Below are 19,204 nucleotides of genomic sequence, written 5' to 3'. Positions count from 1 at the left end.
TTATAAAACAAATGTTTTTAGTTTTGAGGTATTCACTTTGTTTTTGATGTTTAAAATATATTTTACTTTTGTGATTGTGAATGTATTATTTTTCGGTCTTAAAATGTTTTGTAGAGCTATGGCAAGAATGTTTGGGTCAAATCTGGAATTTACCTGTCACACCTGGCCTTGATCTGGCATGGCTAACATGCCGGCCAAAATTTCACCATACGCGTTTTCCCACAGCTTTAGAATTGGAGGGAATTTTCTCTTGGTTCACAACTGCCGTTGAGGTATATAGACCAGATAACAACACATAGCTTACATAATTGTAGCTGAAGAATAATATTGGCTAATATCCAAAACCATGTCAAGGCTTAATGAAATCCTTTGAATCCAATTTAGAAGACATTAATTTAACAGCTGGTGTCATATGGATGATGTTTATGCTGACTGTCTGTGATTTTTGGAGCTTAAAAAGAGAAATGTCCATTCATTTGCATTATAAGGACCTAATGAGCTAAGAAATGTGTCTATTTTTCTTCAAATGTGTTCTGGTGAAGAAAAAAAGTCATACACACCTGGGATATCATGAGGGTGAGTAAATAATGAGAGAATATTCATTTTCGGGTTAACTATCCCTTTAACTTGTGGTTGACATTTGGTTTATCCTTGGAAAAACACATGCAGGCAAGTCTGGCAGTCACACATCAGCCTGTTCAACAAAGCCATTGGTTGCTCTCACTGTTCTATCATCTTCTTCCAATTCGTATAGGTGGATTAGTGAAACTGTCATTGCAGCAGCAAATTAAATGCTGGAATATGGCCATTTTCTGACTCTTTTCTTTCCTCACAACTGCCATAGCCTGACACACCCTTAAGTAGCTTTAGGTATCCTAAGTGAAGTTTTGAAAATGTGAAATCCTATTACTGAAATGTTCAGGATTATTTGTGAATATACAATAATTTAATTCTTAAAGCTGTCTTTGTTTTGAAGAGACAGTTATCTAATATTTCTGCAGTTTAGTAACTAGGATCAAAAGTATTATGCATATATGATGTGTGTAGTGTTATTCAGGTGATATAAGAATTATTTGAAATATGCACTTAATATTTATCTCTGAAATAATGCCTGATATGTTACTAATTATTTTATATATATCTCTGACATGTCTCATATGTTACTAATTCTACCACTAGTGTGATAAAGTTGTGCCCTGATTGTGAGAATTTCTTTCGGAATCCCCACCCGGGAGATTATTTTGAATAGTGCCTCTGCAACACTACGTGCTGAGATATTGCGTAGGGGCATTGCTTCTGGATATCACATTGCATAATCCACTAGGACCAATACAAAGCGGTGTAGTGTTTTTCTTTCTCCTAAGTGACCCACCATGGTATTATAATGAGCTGTCTTAATGCATGACTTAGCTAGTAGGTTATAAGCTCTCTGTAAGTGTAAAACAATGTGTAGTCACAAAATGTAATCAATCAGAAGTGCTGAAAAGACACACATTTTAAATTTATTTTGTTGCTGTTGATATGCAACCCTTTTTATCTCACAAAACTGTCAGTGGTAATAAATTAAATTTGTATTAAAATTTGATACATAAAAAAATATTTTATATAATACATAGTAGATATAAATATGTAAAAAATCTGCTAATATTCAGGAACATGAATATTAGAAAATATGCTAAATTAATACAAGTATAAAAAACTAACACAGACTGGAAAAATTGGCATTTATTCATTTTAATATGTATAGATATATTTTGTATGTGTTGAAACTTGGCTAGCCAGTAACACCTGAAGAAAGTCTGAAGAGTCCTTCAGGTGCCTTTTGGCAAACTCCAGACGGGCTGTCATGTGCCTTTTACTGAGGAGTGGCTTCCGTCTGACCACTCTACCATACAGGCCTAATTGGTGGAGTGCTACAGAGATGGTTGTTCTTCTGGAAGGTTCTCCTCTCTCCAGAGAGAAATGCTGGAGCTCTGTCAGAGTGACCATCAGGTTCTTAGTCACCTCCCTGACTAAGGCCCTTCTCCCCCGACTGCTTAGTTTGGCTGGGCGGCCAGCTCTAGGAAGAGTCCTGGTGGTTCCAAACTTCCATTTACGGATGATGGAGGCCAATGTCCTCATTGGGACCTTCAATGCTGCAGAAAGAAAACCTCAGATCTGTGCCTCGATACAATCCTGTCTCAGAGGTCTACAGACAATTCCTTGGACTTCATGGCTTGGTTTGTGCTCTGACATGCACTTCTTCTTCTTCTACGGCGGATAGCATACATATAAGTGCATTACCGCCATCTATAACCCAAATTGACCATTGACACTCTACTTACAATCTTCTAATTTACCTTACTCCACCAATCTACATACAATCACCCTTAATTCTTAAACCCGCATAGAGGCTGAGGCTTCGTCCGGCACTGCTTGTTCAGCTCCTCCGTTCCCACACTCAGCCCCATGGAGGGGTAAAATAAATAAATAAATAATAATAATTTTCCTTTCAACAGTATATTTCCTACAGTGCATTAAAACATGTTCAACTGTTTTATTAACACCACATATCTCACATAGACTCTTTGGATGTTTGCCTATTAAGTGCATTGTGCTGTTCAACCTTGTGTGCTCCAATCTTAATCTTGAAATTATGTTCTCCTCAAATCTGCTCCCACCTGAAACTCTTCCCTTACCCACTACTGACTGTATACCATACAAATGTCTAACTTTTTTGTCAGTGTCCCACTGTTGCCATAATTTCATAATATACTTTTTGATGATTGACTTTATTTCTTACCTCCAAAAAGGAATTTGGATAGCAACTCTCTCTCTCTCTCTATGGCCTTTTTTGCTAAAACATCAGTCTCTTCATTACCTCTCACCCCAGTATGAGCCGGTACCCACAGAAACTGTACCTTTATACTATTTTGATGAAGATAATATAATTCTTGAGAAATCTCTATTATAATATCTTGACTCATTTCTGAATTCTGCTCATTCGGATTTATTAGAGCTGAACAAGAATCTGAGCATATTATTGCTTTAGATATTTTAACCTCACTAATCCACTTTATTGCCATAATTATTGCAAACATCTCTCCAGTATACACTGAGGGGTAATCTGATATCCTGTTATTTTTATACACTTTTAACTTTGGTATTATGAATGCAGCACCCACATGACCTGTTTTGGGGGTCTTTCGTAGCATCTGTATAAATGTGCATATAATCCCCATATCTTTACCCCACATACTCCCTTACATCGTATACCTCAGCATCATATGGACCTTCCTCTTGCCTTCTTTCTAACAATTTCAAATGAACTTCTAGTTGGGGCATAACCCACAGTGGCACTGGAGATAAATGAATTATTGGAGCATATCAGAATTCTTCCAGTCTCTTACCTTTTACTAATTACCCACACTCCATCCAAAACTATTACACTCTTTCTTCTCATATTCCCAACTAGGCATCAGTACCTTTTTTGTAGGGTGATTCCCACTCTTACCTCTTAGATTTACCCAATAAGAAGCCATTAATTGTTGTCTTCTTATATGCACCCATCTCTACTTGAAGAGCTGAAACTGGAGAAGTCAAATATGCGCCACAACAAATTCTTAGGGCTTGAGACTGTATTCCATCCAATTTAAATAAATTAGATTTATTTGCAGAAACATACACTATGCAACCATAATACAATATAGATCTTATCATAGTTGTGTATATTTAGTTTTTAAAGCCAACCTATCTGCACCCCATTCCTGTCCTGAAATCCACCACTCTGACATGCACTGTTAACTGTGGGACCTTATATAGACATGATTCAAAATCATGTCCAATCAACTGAATTTACCACAGGTGGACTTCTATCAAGTTGTAGAAACATCTCAAGGATGATCAGTGGAAACAGGATGCACCTGAGCTCAATTTTGAGTGTCATGGCAAAGGCTGTGAATACTTAGGTACATGCAATTTTTTCATTTTTTATTTTTAATAAATTTGCAAAGATTTCAAACAAACTTCTTTCACGTTGTCATTATGGGGTATTGTAAGTAGAATTTTGAGGAAATGTGTTAATTTAATCCATTTTGGAATAAGGCTGAAAAAGGGAAGCATTATGAATACTTTCCAGATGCACTGTATATACACTCACCTAAAGGATTATTAGGAACACCTGTTCAATTTCTCATTAATGCAATTATCTAATCAACCAATCACATGGCAGTTGCTTCAATGCATTTAGGGGTGTGGTCCTGGTCAAGACAATCTCCTGAACTCCAAACTGATTGTCAGAATGGGAAAGAAAGGTGATTTAAGCAATTTTGAGCGTGGCATGGTTGTTGGTGCCAGACGGGCCGGTCTGAGTATTTCACAATCTGCTCAGTTACTGGGATTTTCACGCACAACCATTTCTAGGGATTACAAAGAATGGTGTGAAAAGGGAAAAACATCCAGTATGCGGCAGTCCTGTGGGCGAAAATGCCTTGTTGATGCTAGAGGTGACTCAAGCTGATAGAAGAGCAACTTTGCCTGAAATAACCACTCGTTACAACCGAGGTATGTAGCAAAGCATTTGTGAAGCCACAACACGCACAACCTTGAGGCGGATGGGCTACAACAGCAGAAGACCCCACCGGATAACACTCATCTCCACTACAAATAGGAAAAAGAGGCTACAATTTGCAAGAGCACACCAAAATTGGACAGTTGAAGACTGGAAAAATGTTGCCTGGTCTGATGAGTCTCGATTTCTGTAGAGACATTCAGATGGTAGAGTCAGAATTTGGCGTAAACAGAATGAGAACATGGATCCATCATGCCTTGTTACCACTGTGCAGGCTGGTGGTGGTGGTGTAATGGTGTGGGGGATGTTTTCTTGGCACACTTTAGGCCCCTTAGTGCCAATTGGGCATCGTTTAAATGCTACGGCCTACCTGAGCATTGTTTCTGACCATGTCCATCCCTTTATGGCCACCATGTACCCATCCTCTGATGGCTACTTCCAGCAGGATAATGCACCATGTCACAAAGCTCGAATCATTTCAAATTGGTTTCTTGAACATGACAATGAGTTCACTGTACTAAAATGGCCCCCACAGTCACCAGATCTCAACCCAATAGAGCATCTTTGGGATGTGGTGGAACAGGAGCTTCGTGCCCTGGATGTGCATCCCACAAATCTCCATCAACTGCAAGATGCTATCCTATCAATATGGGCCAACATTTCTAAAGAATGCTTTCAGCACCTTGTTGAATCAATGCCACATAGAATTAAGGCAGTTCTGAAGGCTGAAAGGGGTCAAACACAGTATTAATATGGTGTTCCTAATAATCCTTTAGGTGAGTGTATATATATATATATATATATATATATATATATATATATATATATATATAAATTAAAACAAATTTGTAAATTTACCGTAAGAGTACCGAAATGTCCTCAGAAAAATATTTGATTTATTAAAGTATGTAAAAAAATTCCATCTTCAATAAGAACAACAAGAAACACACCTACATATTGAGTAGTAAGCAGATTAAAACTAAGCATTAATATAAAGATTCCTTGTTCACCAAATAATTATAGAATTATCTTAAAAAGACAACAACTCACCATGTTCTGTGCCATTATTTTTGTGTTGTCATTAGCTCCACCCTAACTTCTGGCCTGAAACAGCTGTGACGTATGGCTCTGCAGATCTGAAGCTTTGCAAATGGATACTACTAGTTTTGCTTGTCCTCTAGATTTGCCACTGGTTACAGGGTGTGGGAGTATGGCGTTTAACTTCCAACCCACAATCCAATCTAATACCTCTTATATTCCCTGCACTTCAGACACTCAAACCTATTGCATCATGATGTCTCTACATAATGGCCCATTTTCAGACTTTGTCCACTCAGAAGTTCGTTATTTAAAGAAGGCACACATATAAAAAAAAAAAACACTGTGAGTGACAGGCTTTCAGTCTTTCATTGAGCTGTTCAAAGTTAAACTGTTGTTCCCACTATCTTGATGTTTGGTGCTAGTGTACACAGCAACCAGTCAAATGTGTATGAGAGAGATATTGTGCAGCAAGTGGAAATGAATTGTTAAACTTGGAATAAACTCTCTGTCTATGTTGCTTAAAACATTGCCCATTGACTGTCAGTCATGCTTTTTCCTTCTCAAAGAAAATTGTAGTACAAACTGTTTCACCTGACAACAATAATTCAACAGTTTAGATAAGTGTTAAACAATCCAGAACTTTAAATAAACCATTCCCAATTCTTATAAGCTTTTGCCAACTGTTGCATGGTCAGGACTTCCATTGCAAACACAAGACTTATAGGCTTGTATACAGCTTGTATACATCCTCTGAAGGCAGTCATTTCCAGCTTTTGGAAGCAGCCATAGTGTTGCATACAAATAATAAGTTTTAAGGTGCTTTGTTGGCATTACAAATATTTGTATTCATATTGCCAAAGCGTTATCAGCTGAGCTGCATACAAATAAAACAAAGACAGTTCAATACAATGCACATATTATAAGAAAAGAAAAGACTAAATATGCAGTGTATACTAGACAAATATGGTACAAAAGGATAATGTTAAATAATAATAATTAAGTTACACATAGAGGAAAAATAAAATATTACTAGAAAACATCCTGGTTCCCTAATGGAGGGAACAAGATGTTGATGGAATGACACTTGGGGTCACCCTTGGGAGCCCAAAACACCTCCGATCTTTGAGAAAAGGTCAATGGGAATTGGCGAGTGGAATTTGCATGCCACTCCCACATACGGGGCTTGCAACCACTCATTCAGGTTTTGTGATGAGAAGCCGAGACAGGGTCCCGGCCATTTCAGTGGGTAGTTCAGTGTTGTGGCAGGAGGGACACAACACCTTATTCCCTCCATCAGGAAACAGAGCTTATGAAAGTAACCAGGACTTACCCTAACTTTCACTCACTAGACATTGTGTCAATATAGTGACACTAGGGGTCCCTATATAAAATGTTACAACTGGCTGAACTGTGTTATATGGACTGGTGGTTTGAGACGGGCAAACCACTGTGTGCCTCGTAGCCAGCGCATCTGGCCATCACGTAACCTCCCCCCAACGCTCCTATGAGTGTCGTACAGTCCCCCGCACCTCGGGACAAGTCGACTGCAAAAAATGGGGACATGCCACCCCAGCCATGGCCCCTTTTTTTCCTCCCCAAAAACTAATGGAAATCGTTCAGCTGGGGGCCATAATTGTCCACGTCGGGGTGATTGTTCATTCCCAAGGGGAAGACGTAGCGGACACCACACCCAGCCCAAAGGGGGAGGCAATTGTGTGGAAATACGTCACATGGTCTTACCGAGTTTTGTCGGCATTGACGCATGTGGAGAAGTCCCTGTGGTAGGTCCTACCCAGAGGGGACAGAGCTCTACAAACAAGGCGACTGGTCTCTGCCAAATGAAGACGCGGTTTTACCAACAGGTAAACCATCTTGCAGAAGATACATTACACAGGGTTACACACAGATCAAGTTTCTTTGCAAACTCGCCTGCCACAGGGCTAAGGAGGAAGGACGTCTAGGGCCCACTGTCTTGTGAACACTGCTGAGGTGATATTGGGTAAAAAGTGCATGTCTCCCGCTCCAGGAGGGGAAAGGCGATATACGTAAGCGGTACACCCGGCCAGTTGTCCCGCAAACTTACCTGTTCATACCTGTTAACACACAGGATGAACCGGCCCAACCCGGAGAGTGGCTGAGCAACTTGAGTCACTGCTGACTCCAGAGGAAGAGATGGCGGGCGAGTTGCGAGTTGCGACATGCGACGGGAGTGCAAGCTGCCTTGACAGTTGATGCTACCGTCGCCATGTTGTTCATCCGGACCAGCACGTGCTTGTCATGGATCAACGGCCGAAGCCTCCGCAGGGCAAGCAATACCGACAGCTGTCGCGGTCCTGTCCAGGAGCCCGCGGCTTCGTGCCCATTACACACGGTGCCCCAGCAATGCTTGGAGGCATCTGTCGTAACCACGACACACCTGGGCACTTGAATTTAGGGGACCCTTGCTCGCAGAAATTCTGGGTCCATCCAAGGGCTGAATGAGCGGCAGCAGATCAGCGTGATGACCAAAAGGTGTGCCCCGCGGCGCCATGCTCATGCCTGCCATGCGTCAGCCTCCCTCATCTCGACTAGGTTGAGCTATATGTGGCCTGCCCGAGAGCCATGGCGTGCAGGGCGGAGGCGACCTGTCCAGCGGCACTGTATGCTTTAGCTGCCAAGTGTGACATAAGCTTACCCCTGGCCCTGGACGGGATTCTCGGACTGTTCTGCCAGGTGACGGCATTTTGCGGGCACAGGTGCACCGGAACCGCCTTATCCACCTGGGGAATTGCCTAGGGGGAGTGCCCACTAGCAGCCCCACCATTGAGGGTAGAGGATGCGGAGGAGCTAAGAAATTGGTCTGGGCTGTAAAAGGTGCCTGCCACAACCTTGTGAGCTCCTCGTGCACCTCCGAGAAGAAAGGAACCTGGGCGGGGCACTGCCGTGAGGGCAAGCATGGAACATTTGACTGGGCGACCACACACCTAGGTCAGCCCGGATCTGCTGGATAAGCTTTGCGAGCCCCGCATGAGATTGCCAACTCGCCCTGAGACGAGCTGGTGGTCTCATCGCAGAATTTGACCAGGGCAAACGAGCGTCTTGGGAGCAATCGTGGCCGTCGGAAACGGAGAGGTAACGACCGCAACCAGGAATTATTCACAGACAGAAAGGCATCTTTTAAAAGACACTCTCCACTCATTTTGGATGAAAATATACTCTTTTAGAGGAAGAATATCATCTTTTAGGCTACTGAAGCGCCCAGGGGCGTTCTCTGCACTCAACCGGTGTGCAAGGGGGAGAAACTGCTGTAATGTGGTGTAAATCCAACATCTTATGTCAGAGATGAATGGAACAGCAGAGGGATTCAGCTCACTGAACACAACCGCTTGGCTCCGAAGACAAAATCTGAATGAGTGGTTGCAAGCCAGCTCCTTTTATGCTCCATATGTCCGGGGGGAGTGGCATGCAAATTCCACTCGCCAAATCCCATTGGCTCCTAAGGGTGACTCCTAGTGTCACTACATCAACACAACGTTGAGTGAGTGAGAGACAGATAGGGAACTATAAGGAAGAGCCACAGTTCACTCACTGTCCCTCATTCTGTGGCAGACAGACATATATTGTGCTGCTATCACACAGTAGTCCTTGAATTCACCTAACAAGAAGTCTTTCATTGTTTGTTAAATGGTCAAATGTGCTGTGAGTATGTTTAATTTTGTGGCCATTTGTTTTCTCGGATGTCTGTGCATTTTGTGCATTCTGTTAGAAAACGCAGCTGTCTCGATTTTATTTTGATTACAGTGTGGACACAACCTTTCTTCCTGTTGCAGCCATGTTTTCCTGTGTCTGCCGGTTTCTATAGTGAGGTTGTGTCCTCTGAGTCTGTATCTTGTCAAGGTGGCTCTCAGGTTTGTACAGATTGTCTGCCATGGTGTAATCTCTTTTTAGGGCCAAATAGCATCTCTCTCTCTCTCTCTCTCTCTCTCTCTCTTTCTCTCTATCTCTCTCTTTCAATCTTTGTGTGTGTGTGTGTATGTGTGTGTTTGTGGCTATTCATTGTTGACATGATTCCTTTTTGCTTAGATTTACAAATTTTACATTTGTAATTCAAGACCTTTAGTTTTGTGCTGTATAGTTTAAAAACATGTTAACCATGTTAGCCAGGACACTCTTGTAAAAGAGATTTTTAATCTCAATGAGTCTCTTCCTGATTAAATAAAGGTTTAATAAATAAAAAATAATAATAAAAAAACCTATAAACATAAAACAAACTGATGTATAACTGATAACCTACATATACAGTACATATATCATTATAGACTATTTCAAGATGGTTTAAGGAAGTGACATCTTTTTGATCCTTTCCTGCTAGTTGTCAGAATGCATTCCAAACTGGATAAATCACCATCTGAAGGGCACTTTGAAGGAATAGTCAAGCTGTAAGATTGCTTCAAATGGAATTTCCAATAAATATTACTTAAAACTGAGCTCCAAGTGACACTTATTTCTCAAGTCAAGTCAAGTGAAGTGGTATTTTATTTTTGAGCCCCACGCCTTTTAGCCTTTCCAAGCTTTCACAGAGGATGGTAAAGTCTTTGAAAGGGAATAGGGCATAGGGATTATCGCTCCTGAATTAAACGCACCCTCATTCAAAACAAGAGCGTGAGGCGCTTCATTCATAGTTACTTTAACACAGTATTAACAACTGTAACACACGACTTATCTCTCGCAGATGAACAAAATTTATGCTAAATAATTGTATGTTTGATAGGTAGAGCTCTAAAAGTGACTATAGCTCTCTTCCATTCATATAATGAATGAAGCTTTGCAAGTCATTTACTTTTACATTTAGTCATTTAGCAGACGCTTTTATCCAGAAGAAAGAGACAAGAAACATATTCTTTATCAGAAAACAAAATTATACTTGTCTGCAGATTATGCAGACAGCTTCTTTGAACTACTTCCTTGATTATAAGAGGAGTAATCCAATATTCCCGAACTATCTAAACTACGATACAATTTCATTGCCTCCCTCGTGTTGACATTCGGTATCAACAACACGTCTGGAAGTCACATCAGGTAAACATTTCATGTTATTTAAGGAAAATATATTAACACAGAGCCTTGTTTAAAGGATGTGTTAATGATACTGGAAGTGCTTCAGGAATAGTTGCGTTATTGTTTACATTCCTTTGTTATTGTTTACATGCTTGAAATTGTCAATAGCCTATTGGCCTTTACAAGAGTTTAACGTTCACTCAAACACAACAATTCATCAATCATTTACTCAACCATATGCCAACTCAAACATTTATGACTTTCTTTCTTTTGCAGAACACAAACAAAATATTATTGTTGGCGATATGAGGTGTTTTTGTCCACAATGCAAGCCAATGGGGTCCAACACTTTCAAGCTCCAAAAAAGACATAACCATACACACTCAATATCAATTGCATTGCTTATAAAGGCATGGATTAAACCACACAAGCTTTTTGGATTTAAGACCCAAACATACTCTACGCAAGCTAGCTCGATTTCATCGTTGTGTTGTGAAATGTGTCAGCACTCAATTCAAAACACAAATCAAGTACGTGCTGCATTCTCAGCGTTGCCGAAGGGGCGCTAGAGAGGATTTTCTTCATTCAATCAACAACTGTCATGGCGGACTCAGGCAGCAATTTGAGTTTAATCTTTTTTTTCTTTCTGTCCCCAGTCCATTCAAACAAATTGTTTTTTCTCTGTGTCTCTCCCCACTCCTTGAATATCGATTCATCTAATCTGGGCTGAATCCGAAAACATAGGCAGCTGACTTGCTGCCTAATCAGCTCATGGCTTAACTGTCATCTGTTTTGAATGAATGGAACTCTTAATAAAACTGGTCTCTGAACCGTTTGAAAAGCAACTTATTTTCATCCTGCCTCCGTATACAGCCTTCGAAGGCAGTATTTTCCTGGTTTTGGATGCAGCACTGGTTTTGTGGTCAAGCCTAAAAAATATATTGCCCTTTTGTTGTCTGAGGTTTGTAACTGTCAGAGCGATGCAAAAGTGCACGTAATGTATGTACTACGGAACCACGCATTGGCCATGTGTTGGACAAGCACTAGTGTCTGCATTTGCATACTTGTATGTTTCTGCATTTATGCTGCCTTCATTATGCCTGCCTTTTTTGTGGATCTTGAAAATGTTGACTATTGACTCGCGTCGCATGGACAAAAACTTGTCTTCTTATGTCTTCATCAAAACTTCTTTGTTTGTGTTCCACAGAAAAAAGAATGTAATTCAAGTTTGAGACAGTATAAAGTTGAGTAAATGATAAGAGATAATTTTTGTGTTAACTATTCTTTTAAAAGTCTTGGTGTGAACCAGGACTGACAGGAATGTGTCTGGCCAGTGATTCAGCTGCACAGGAAGTTCTTAATGGCGTATTGTTGGAGTTTATCCATGTGTTATGTGTGTTTGTGCTTCGTGGTCGATAAAAGTGTCTGCTAATCAGGGTTGGGAGGGTTACTTTTGAAATGTATTCCACTATAGATTATAGAATATATGCTGTAAAATGTAATTTGTAAAGTATTCCCTCAGATTACTCAAGGTCAGTAACATATTCAAAATATTTTGGATTACTTCTTTTTTTCACTTGTTTTGTCTATAAAAACTCTGCCAGTACAGACAAAATACACATGTTAAAAATACATTCTCTGAAGAACCTAAATATCTTATGCAGTGTTGTTTATAAAACAAGATAAATCAAATTGATCTTGTTTACAGGATTTTTAGATATTTTACAGGACATTTTTGGCCTAATATCAAAGGTCTTACTAGAAAAAAATAATTATGATCCAACGTGGATTTTCTCGATAAAATATGATTGTGCCTGGTTACATGTTCATGTAAAATAGCTAGAAATTGCATTTTAGCTTAGCATGAAGCTGACAATTTACACAAGGTTTATTTCTATTTATTTTGCTCCAAACTTACTTCTCTGTCTGCTCGTGTGAATGTAACACATCATAAGAAAGTGTTTCACCACTGTTCTGTATACATTTTTCCATCTGAAATGACTAAATATTAAATTAAACAAATGACAATAAAATGCAAAGTAATCTCTTCAGTAATCAAAATACTTTTTGAATGTAACTGTATTCTAAATACCAATTAGTTAAATTGTAACTGTAGTGGAATACAGTTACTTATATTTTGTATTTTAAATACATTATCCCATTACATTTATTTCGTTACTCCCCAACACTGTTACTAAATGACAATGCAAATGGAAATGTAAATCATAAATATGCCATTGCCCTACACTGTTGCCCCTTTATCACAAAACCATTAAAACTTACCTCTAACACCCAGCTTTCCTGCATATGTGGTAAAAAATTATGGTCATGCTCATTGATTTTAGGCACAAGCACTCTGCTCCTCAGAAAACTACCATCAAGGGGCAGGTGGTAGTTGCAGATACATACAAGTACCTTGGTAGTTTGATTGACAATAAGTTGAATTTCAACTCCTTTTTTAGCTTTATGATTGGGAAGGTCTTTTAACAGAGATGGTCAACTTAGGACCATTGCTGTGTTCCCCACCTCCCTGCTCCTTGTGTGTAGTACCCTATTGTAACAGGGGGTTATAGTGAGAAACGAGGAGGCGGGATCCGGACGAAGCATCAAAGTAATATTTAATGAAAACTTAAACAAAAGGTAGAAACATAAACACACACACGGCAGCTGCGTGTGGCTCTCTCTCCCAAACTTCTGCATCCGGCTGCCTTATACCTCTCCTCAGCTGATTACAATTGAGGGCCGGGCATGCATTGTCATGACCTGACCCCACCCTCTTTTATTTTTTATATTTTCATTGTCTGTATGTATGTCTTGCCGCAAAATCAATTGCCCTCCGTGTACAAATAAAGTTGAAAGTGAAGTGAAGTGATAGGTGTCTCCCCAAATGCTTTATTACCATTTCCTAAGGCTGTCTCCATTTTGAAATGTCACTGTTATCATATTAAAGAATTTTTGTTTAGAATTCTTAGAATTATTTAATTTGTTTTCTAGTTGGATCTGTGGGTGAATTAATTTATATGTGTTTTATATGTATTAATTTATATGTTCAAATTTTTCTTTTGTATTTGTTTTCTATCAAGAGTTACTTTGATAAAACTAAAAAAAGACCATAATTTGATAATTCCGTACACTCACAATGATATTCAAAGGAAGGGATATTTCACCTAAAAACTAATATTAAATTAATATTATGAATGTCTCCCTCATACTGTTTCAAACCCATACCCAGACTTTCTGTCTTAAGTGGAACACAAAAGGAGATATTAGGCACAATGTTAGCCTCAGTCACCATTCACTTTCATTGCATCTTTTTTCCATACAGCGACTGTTGCTAACATTCTGCCAAACATCTAATTTTGTATTTTACAGAAGAAAGAAAGTCACATGGGTTTGGAACAATATGAGTGAGAGATTCATTATATTCCATTCATGTAAAATTTGGGGGTGAACTATCCCTTTTAAAGTCAAAAGAATTCATCATCTGATGGATGCTCACATGAATTTTACAGATTTTGTGTAGTTTTGATATCATGGTAAAGTATGTCATTGCAGTGGACCTCATGTTCCAGTTTTTTAATGTGTTCTCTGGTTTGGGCCTGTGGATGGTGTCCTGGGGTCTGTTGATCCTATTGTCTTCTGCATCAACACTCATGGTCTGGTGCATAAAGGGCATCTGGTTAGCAGCTTAGACACTACGGCAGGCATGAAAAGCAGCCATCACAGCCCATTCGCTCACATCTGCTCAGTGGTGCGACAAGGACGAGGACAGACTCTGGTGACAAGAGGAGAGGAGTTCAATTTGCCCCACAGGGCACCAGGAGCAACAGACTGCAGTGCATGAACTGGAAACACCACTGTGCAAAGGTCTGTTTGGGCTCAATTCACCTTGGCTCTCCCATTTAATTAAATGTCATGTATATTCACTCACAGCTTTTGTCCTCAGAAGGGGTTTCTTTTATGTCTAAGATGTGCAGGCTTATATTGTTGAATGTGAGCCCATTTATGATGTGATTTGGCAGTGGCATATCTGGGTAAAACATGTTTCTTATTTCTGCTTGTAAATGGTCAGTTTAATTAATCTCAGGAATTTTTATTATTAAGATTGCATTTGTTTTGTGAATAGGCTTACTTATTAGTAAGTAGGAAAACTTCCAAATGATTTCAAATAATATTTTGAAACCTCTGGATTAAAAAAAAACAATAGCAGCCTACATGGGATGTATCAGGTGTCTCATTTGCAATCTGCATCAAGTAATATCTCTTGGATCATCTTTTCACCATCTAATTCCCATTTGTCTTCCTTGTACACAGCTAATACACAACCATGGGAGACTGGAGCTTCTTGGGTAATATTTTAGAGGAAGTAAACGAACACTCCACTGTGATTGGCCGTGTTTGGCTCACAGTGCTGTTTATTTTCCGCATTTTAATTCTGGGCACTGCTGCAGAGTTTGTCTGGGGAGATGAGCAGTCTGATTATGTGTGTAACACACAACAGCCAGGCTGTGAGAATGTTTGTTATGATGAGGCCTTTCCAATCTCCCACATCCGTCTCTGGGTGTTACAGATCATTTTTGTATCCACACCTTCACTTGTGTATGTTGGTCACGCTGTCCATTACCTCCACATGGAGGAGAAACATAAGGAGCATGAAGAAGCTGAGATTAGCCACCAACAGGAAATGGCAGAGGAGTGTCTCCCTCTAGCAACTGATCAGGGAAGTGTTCGCACAACCAAGGAGACCAGCACGAAAGGTAACAAAAAGTTCAGACTTGAGGGCACCCTGCTTTGCACCTACATTTGCCATATAATTTTCAAAGCTCTGTTTGAAGTAGGCTTTGTGGTTGGACAATACTTTCTGTATGGGTTCAGCATCCAGCCACTGTACAAGTGCAGTCGCTGGCCATGCCCCAACACAGTGGACTGCTACGTCTCCCGACCTACCGAAAAGACCATCTTTATCATCTTCATGCTTGCTGTTGCTTGCGTCTCACTGTTGCTCAACTTCGTGGAGATTAGCCACCTTGGCTTGAAGAAGATCCGCTTTGCATTCCATCGGACAGCTCCAGCACAGTTGGAACGTCTTGGTCCACCTGAGAGGAGCCTACCATTTCTCCTAACTACCCCTGTCCAAAAAGCCAAAGGATATAGGCATCTTGAAGAGGAGGAAAATGATGAGGTTGCACACATATATCCACTAGCTGAGGATCGTATGGAAGAGGGACAATTTTTACAACCTCAACTGGAGAAGGAACTGAAAAGCAATCAGGAGGAAGTTATTCAAACAGCACCCCCTGTAGAGGAGAGAGTCATATGCAATGAGACTCAGCCCATCTTTATTCAGGTCACAGAGACTGTCCCAATGCTACTGCAAGAGAAAGCGGAGCCACGTCGGGAGGGAGATGAGGTAGACAATTTAAAGGCTTTGACAGCATTGCAAGGAGTCTTGGAGGAACAATCAGAAGGCAAGAGTGTGGAAGAAACATGTTTAATATCACTTGAAGGGTGTTTGGAAATAGAACAAGAGGAAATAGTCACTAGAGAGGAGACTGAGGAGAAGTTGGTGAAAGATAGTAGCTTAGTTAACACAGAGGGTGAGTTAAGACAGGAGGAATTATTTTCAAATGGTAGAAAAGGGCAACAAACATTACAGGAAATTGGTGAAACAGAGGACAACACCTTTAAGGTCAAGTGGTTGAGGGAAGAGCAGGGTTTACCAGAAGCTGTGGCAGAAGGGCCAGATGTTGAGGAATCTTATAGTGAGAGAGAACTATGTGAGATAGTGCCTTTTATAAAAGAGGATGTTCTAAAGGAGTTAAAATCTTTAGAGTATGGGGATGTTACTGAGGATCTGGACAAGTCCAAAATAGTTGAGGTTGCACAAGAGCCAGAGGATTTAGGGAGCATTGCAGGGTCAAAGGAATTAGAGCATTTATGTGATATCGACAAAACTCATGGGGTTGTAGAAGATAAAAAAAGGGATGGAGTTCAAGAGGCTGTAGTAGACACAGGAGTGGGAGAAGCTGTAAAGAACCTAGTGGATACACCAAAGAGTGGGTTTTTAGAGGATTTAGGGGTTAAATGGGGTAGAGCTATAGAGGAAGTAGTAGACACAGGAGTAGGTGGAGATGTAGATGATATAGATTCAAGAATGGGTAGAGCTCTAGAGGATATAGGGAATACAGGAAGTGGTGGGGCTTTAGAGGATGTAGTAGACACTGGAGTGGGCAGAGCTGTACAAGATGTTGTAGATGCAGGAAGGGGTGGAGCTTTAGAGGATGAAGCAGACACAGGACTGGTCGGAGCTGTAGGGGATGTTGTAGATGCAGGAAGGGGTGGAGCTTTAGAGGATGCAGCAGACACAGGACTGGGCGGAGCTGTAGGGGATGTTGTAGATGCAGGAAGGGGTGGAACTTTAGAGGATGCAGCAGACACAGGACTGGGCGGAGCTGTAGGGGATGTTGTAGATGCAGGAAGGGGTGGAGCTTTAGAGGATGAAGCAGACACAGGACTGGGCGGAGCTGTAGGGGATGTTGTAGATGCAGGAAGGGGTGGAGCTTTAGAGGATGTAGGGGATGCAGGAAGGGGTGGAGCTTTAGAGGATATAGTAGCCACAGGAGTAGGTGAAGCTGTAGAGGATGTTGTAGATACAGGAAGGGGTGGAGCTTTAGAGGATGAAGCAGACACAGGACTGGGCAGAGCTGTAGGGGATGATGTAGATGCAGGAAGGGGTGGAGCTTTAGAGGATGCAGCAGACCCAAGACTGGGCGGAGCTGTAGGGGATGTTGGAGATACTGGAGTGGGCAGAGCTGTACAAGATGTTGTAGATGCAGGAAGGGGTGGAGCTTTAGAGGATGAAGCAGACACAGGACTGGGCGGAGCTGTAGGGGATGTTGTAGATGCAGGAAGGGGTGGAGCTTTAGAGGATGTAGGGGATGCAGGAAGGGGTGGAGCTTTAGAGGATATAGTAGCCACAGGAGTAGGTGAAGCTGTAGAGGATGTTGTAGATACAGGAAGGGGTGGAGCTTTAGAGGATGAAGCAGACACAGGACTGGGCAGAGCTGTAGGGGATGATGTAGATGCAGGAAGGGGTGGAGCTTTAGAGGATGCAGCAGACCCAAGACTGGGTGGAGCTGTAGGGGATGTTGGAGATACTGGAGTGGGCAGAGCTGTACAAGATGTTGTAGATGCAGGAAGGGGTGGAGCTTTAGAGGATGAAGCAGACACAGGACTGCTTGGAGCTGTAGGGGATGTTGTAGATGTAGGAAGGGGTGGAGCTTTAGAGGGTGTAGGGGATGCAGGAAGGGGTGGGGCTTTAGAGGATGTAGTAGCCACAGGAGTAGGTGAAGCTGTAGAGGATGTTGTAGATGCAGGAACGGTTGGAGCTTTAGAGTATGAATCAGATCCAGAAGTGGGCGGAGCTGTAGAGGATATAGTGGATAGAGGTAAGCATGAAGCTTTACGAAATCTAGTCAAGGCAGATGAGGATAGAACTCTTGAAACTGTAGTTTATTCAGGTAAGGAGGAAGCTCTAGATAAAGCTCTAGGAGTTGCAGTGGACTTAAATCAGGTGGAAACCTCAGGGAAGGAGGGGGTATCATTGGAGATAGAGAATCCAGAGAAGGATAAAGGTTCTATGGGGTGGGATGGGTCAAATAAAGAAGAGGATTTTGTGGAAACTGTAGGGTCTGAGATGGCAGAGAGTTCTCAAGAATCACAATTCTTGGAGGCCATAGAAGAGATGATGGATGTTTCATTTGTAACTTTGGAATTAGAGACAACTGAGAGGCTTGAGGAAACAAGACCATTAAGTCGTCTCAGCAAAGGGAGCAGCAGAGCCAGGTCAGATGATCTAACAATATAATTGACCAACAAGCAAAGATAGCCAAATAATATAAACTGTCAAATCTTTGATACCAAAATGCCAAAGTGCCACATAATCAGTAGGACCACAAGCATGGTTCAACAAGATATTACATTTTTTCAAGTTTGATAAATAACTACAAGAAACACATTTTTAAAATTTTAAGAGAATAAAAACAGTTTATAAGATTAGATTAGATTAGATTAGATTCAATTTAGTTCAGAGCCAATGAAATGCAGTAAATACCAAACTTTAAACATTAGCTGCTTTCTGAAAGGTAGATAATTTCTCACAATGAAAATGACTAAGAACATTTTTTCCAAACTTTATTTAGGCAAGTATTTAAAGGAATTGTGTTTTTAATCACTTGTTGTCTAGATGTAATAAGTTTACATTTATTCACAAATCCCCTGCTGTTTTATCTCATTTCATACAAATCCCATGCAAAATAGTCAAAGACTCATATTCTAAATATGTGCCTTATCTGTGTATTGTTTTGAATGATGACGTTCATCGATACATTATTATACGCTAATGGTTTTTTTCTGTTTTGTTTGTTTGTTTTTATCCTGGTCCATATAATTCTCTTTTTCATTACCTTAGAACTGCTTGTACCAATAGTTTTCAAGCCATTATTAAGAATTTTCAAAGGATTTAAGGAAATTGTTAATATTTTGAATTAGGTCATACAATTTTGTAACTGGGAATTG

General features: G+C 40.6%; 2 protein-coding genes across 2 annotated transcripts; both read left to right on the top strand.

Annotated features, from left to right (window-relative positions):
* Window positions 1-14,954: 14,954 nt before the first annotated feature.
* On the top strand, window positions 14,955-16,603 carry LOC127658813 (gap junction alpha-8 protein-like). Its single transcript, XM_052148357.1, has 2 exons — window positions 14,955-16,543; window positions 16,597-16,603. Exons 1-2 carry the CDS (start codon window positions 14,955-14,957, stop codon window positions 16,601-16,603), a joined length of 1,596 nt encoding a protein of 531 aa, XP_052004317.1.
* Window positions 16,604-17,628: 1,025 nt separating this feature from the next.
* On the top strand, window positions 17,629-18,951 carry LOC127658812 (uncharacterized). Its single transcript, XM_052148356.1, has 2 exons — window positions 17,629-17,633; window positions 17,690-18,951. Exons 1-2 carry the CDS (start codon window positions 17,629-17,631, stop codon window positions 18,492-18,494), a joined length of 810 nt encoding a protein of 269 aa, XP_052004316.1. The 3' UTR covers window positions 18,495-18,951.
* The last annotated feature ends 253 nt before the right edge of the window (window positions 18,952-19,204 follow it).

The sequence above is a fragment of the Xyrauchen texanus genome, chromosome 18 (genome assembly GCF_025860055.1).
Source record: "Xyrauchen texanus isolate HMW12.3.18 chromosome 18, RBS_HiC_50CHRs, whole genome shotgun sequence".
Lineage (NCBI taxonomy): Eukaryota > Metazoa > Chordata > Actinopteri > Cypriniformes > Catostomidae > Xyrauchen > Xyrauchen texanus.
The sequence above is the reverse complement of the archived record's forward strand: the minus strand, read 5'-3'. Positions and strand labels throughout refer to the sequence as shown.

Coding starts and splice junctions, on each gene's coding strand:
- LOC127658813 (XM_052148357.1), top strand. CDS start 14,955: ATGGGAGACTGGAGCTTCTTGGGTAATATTTTAGAGGAAGTAAACGAA.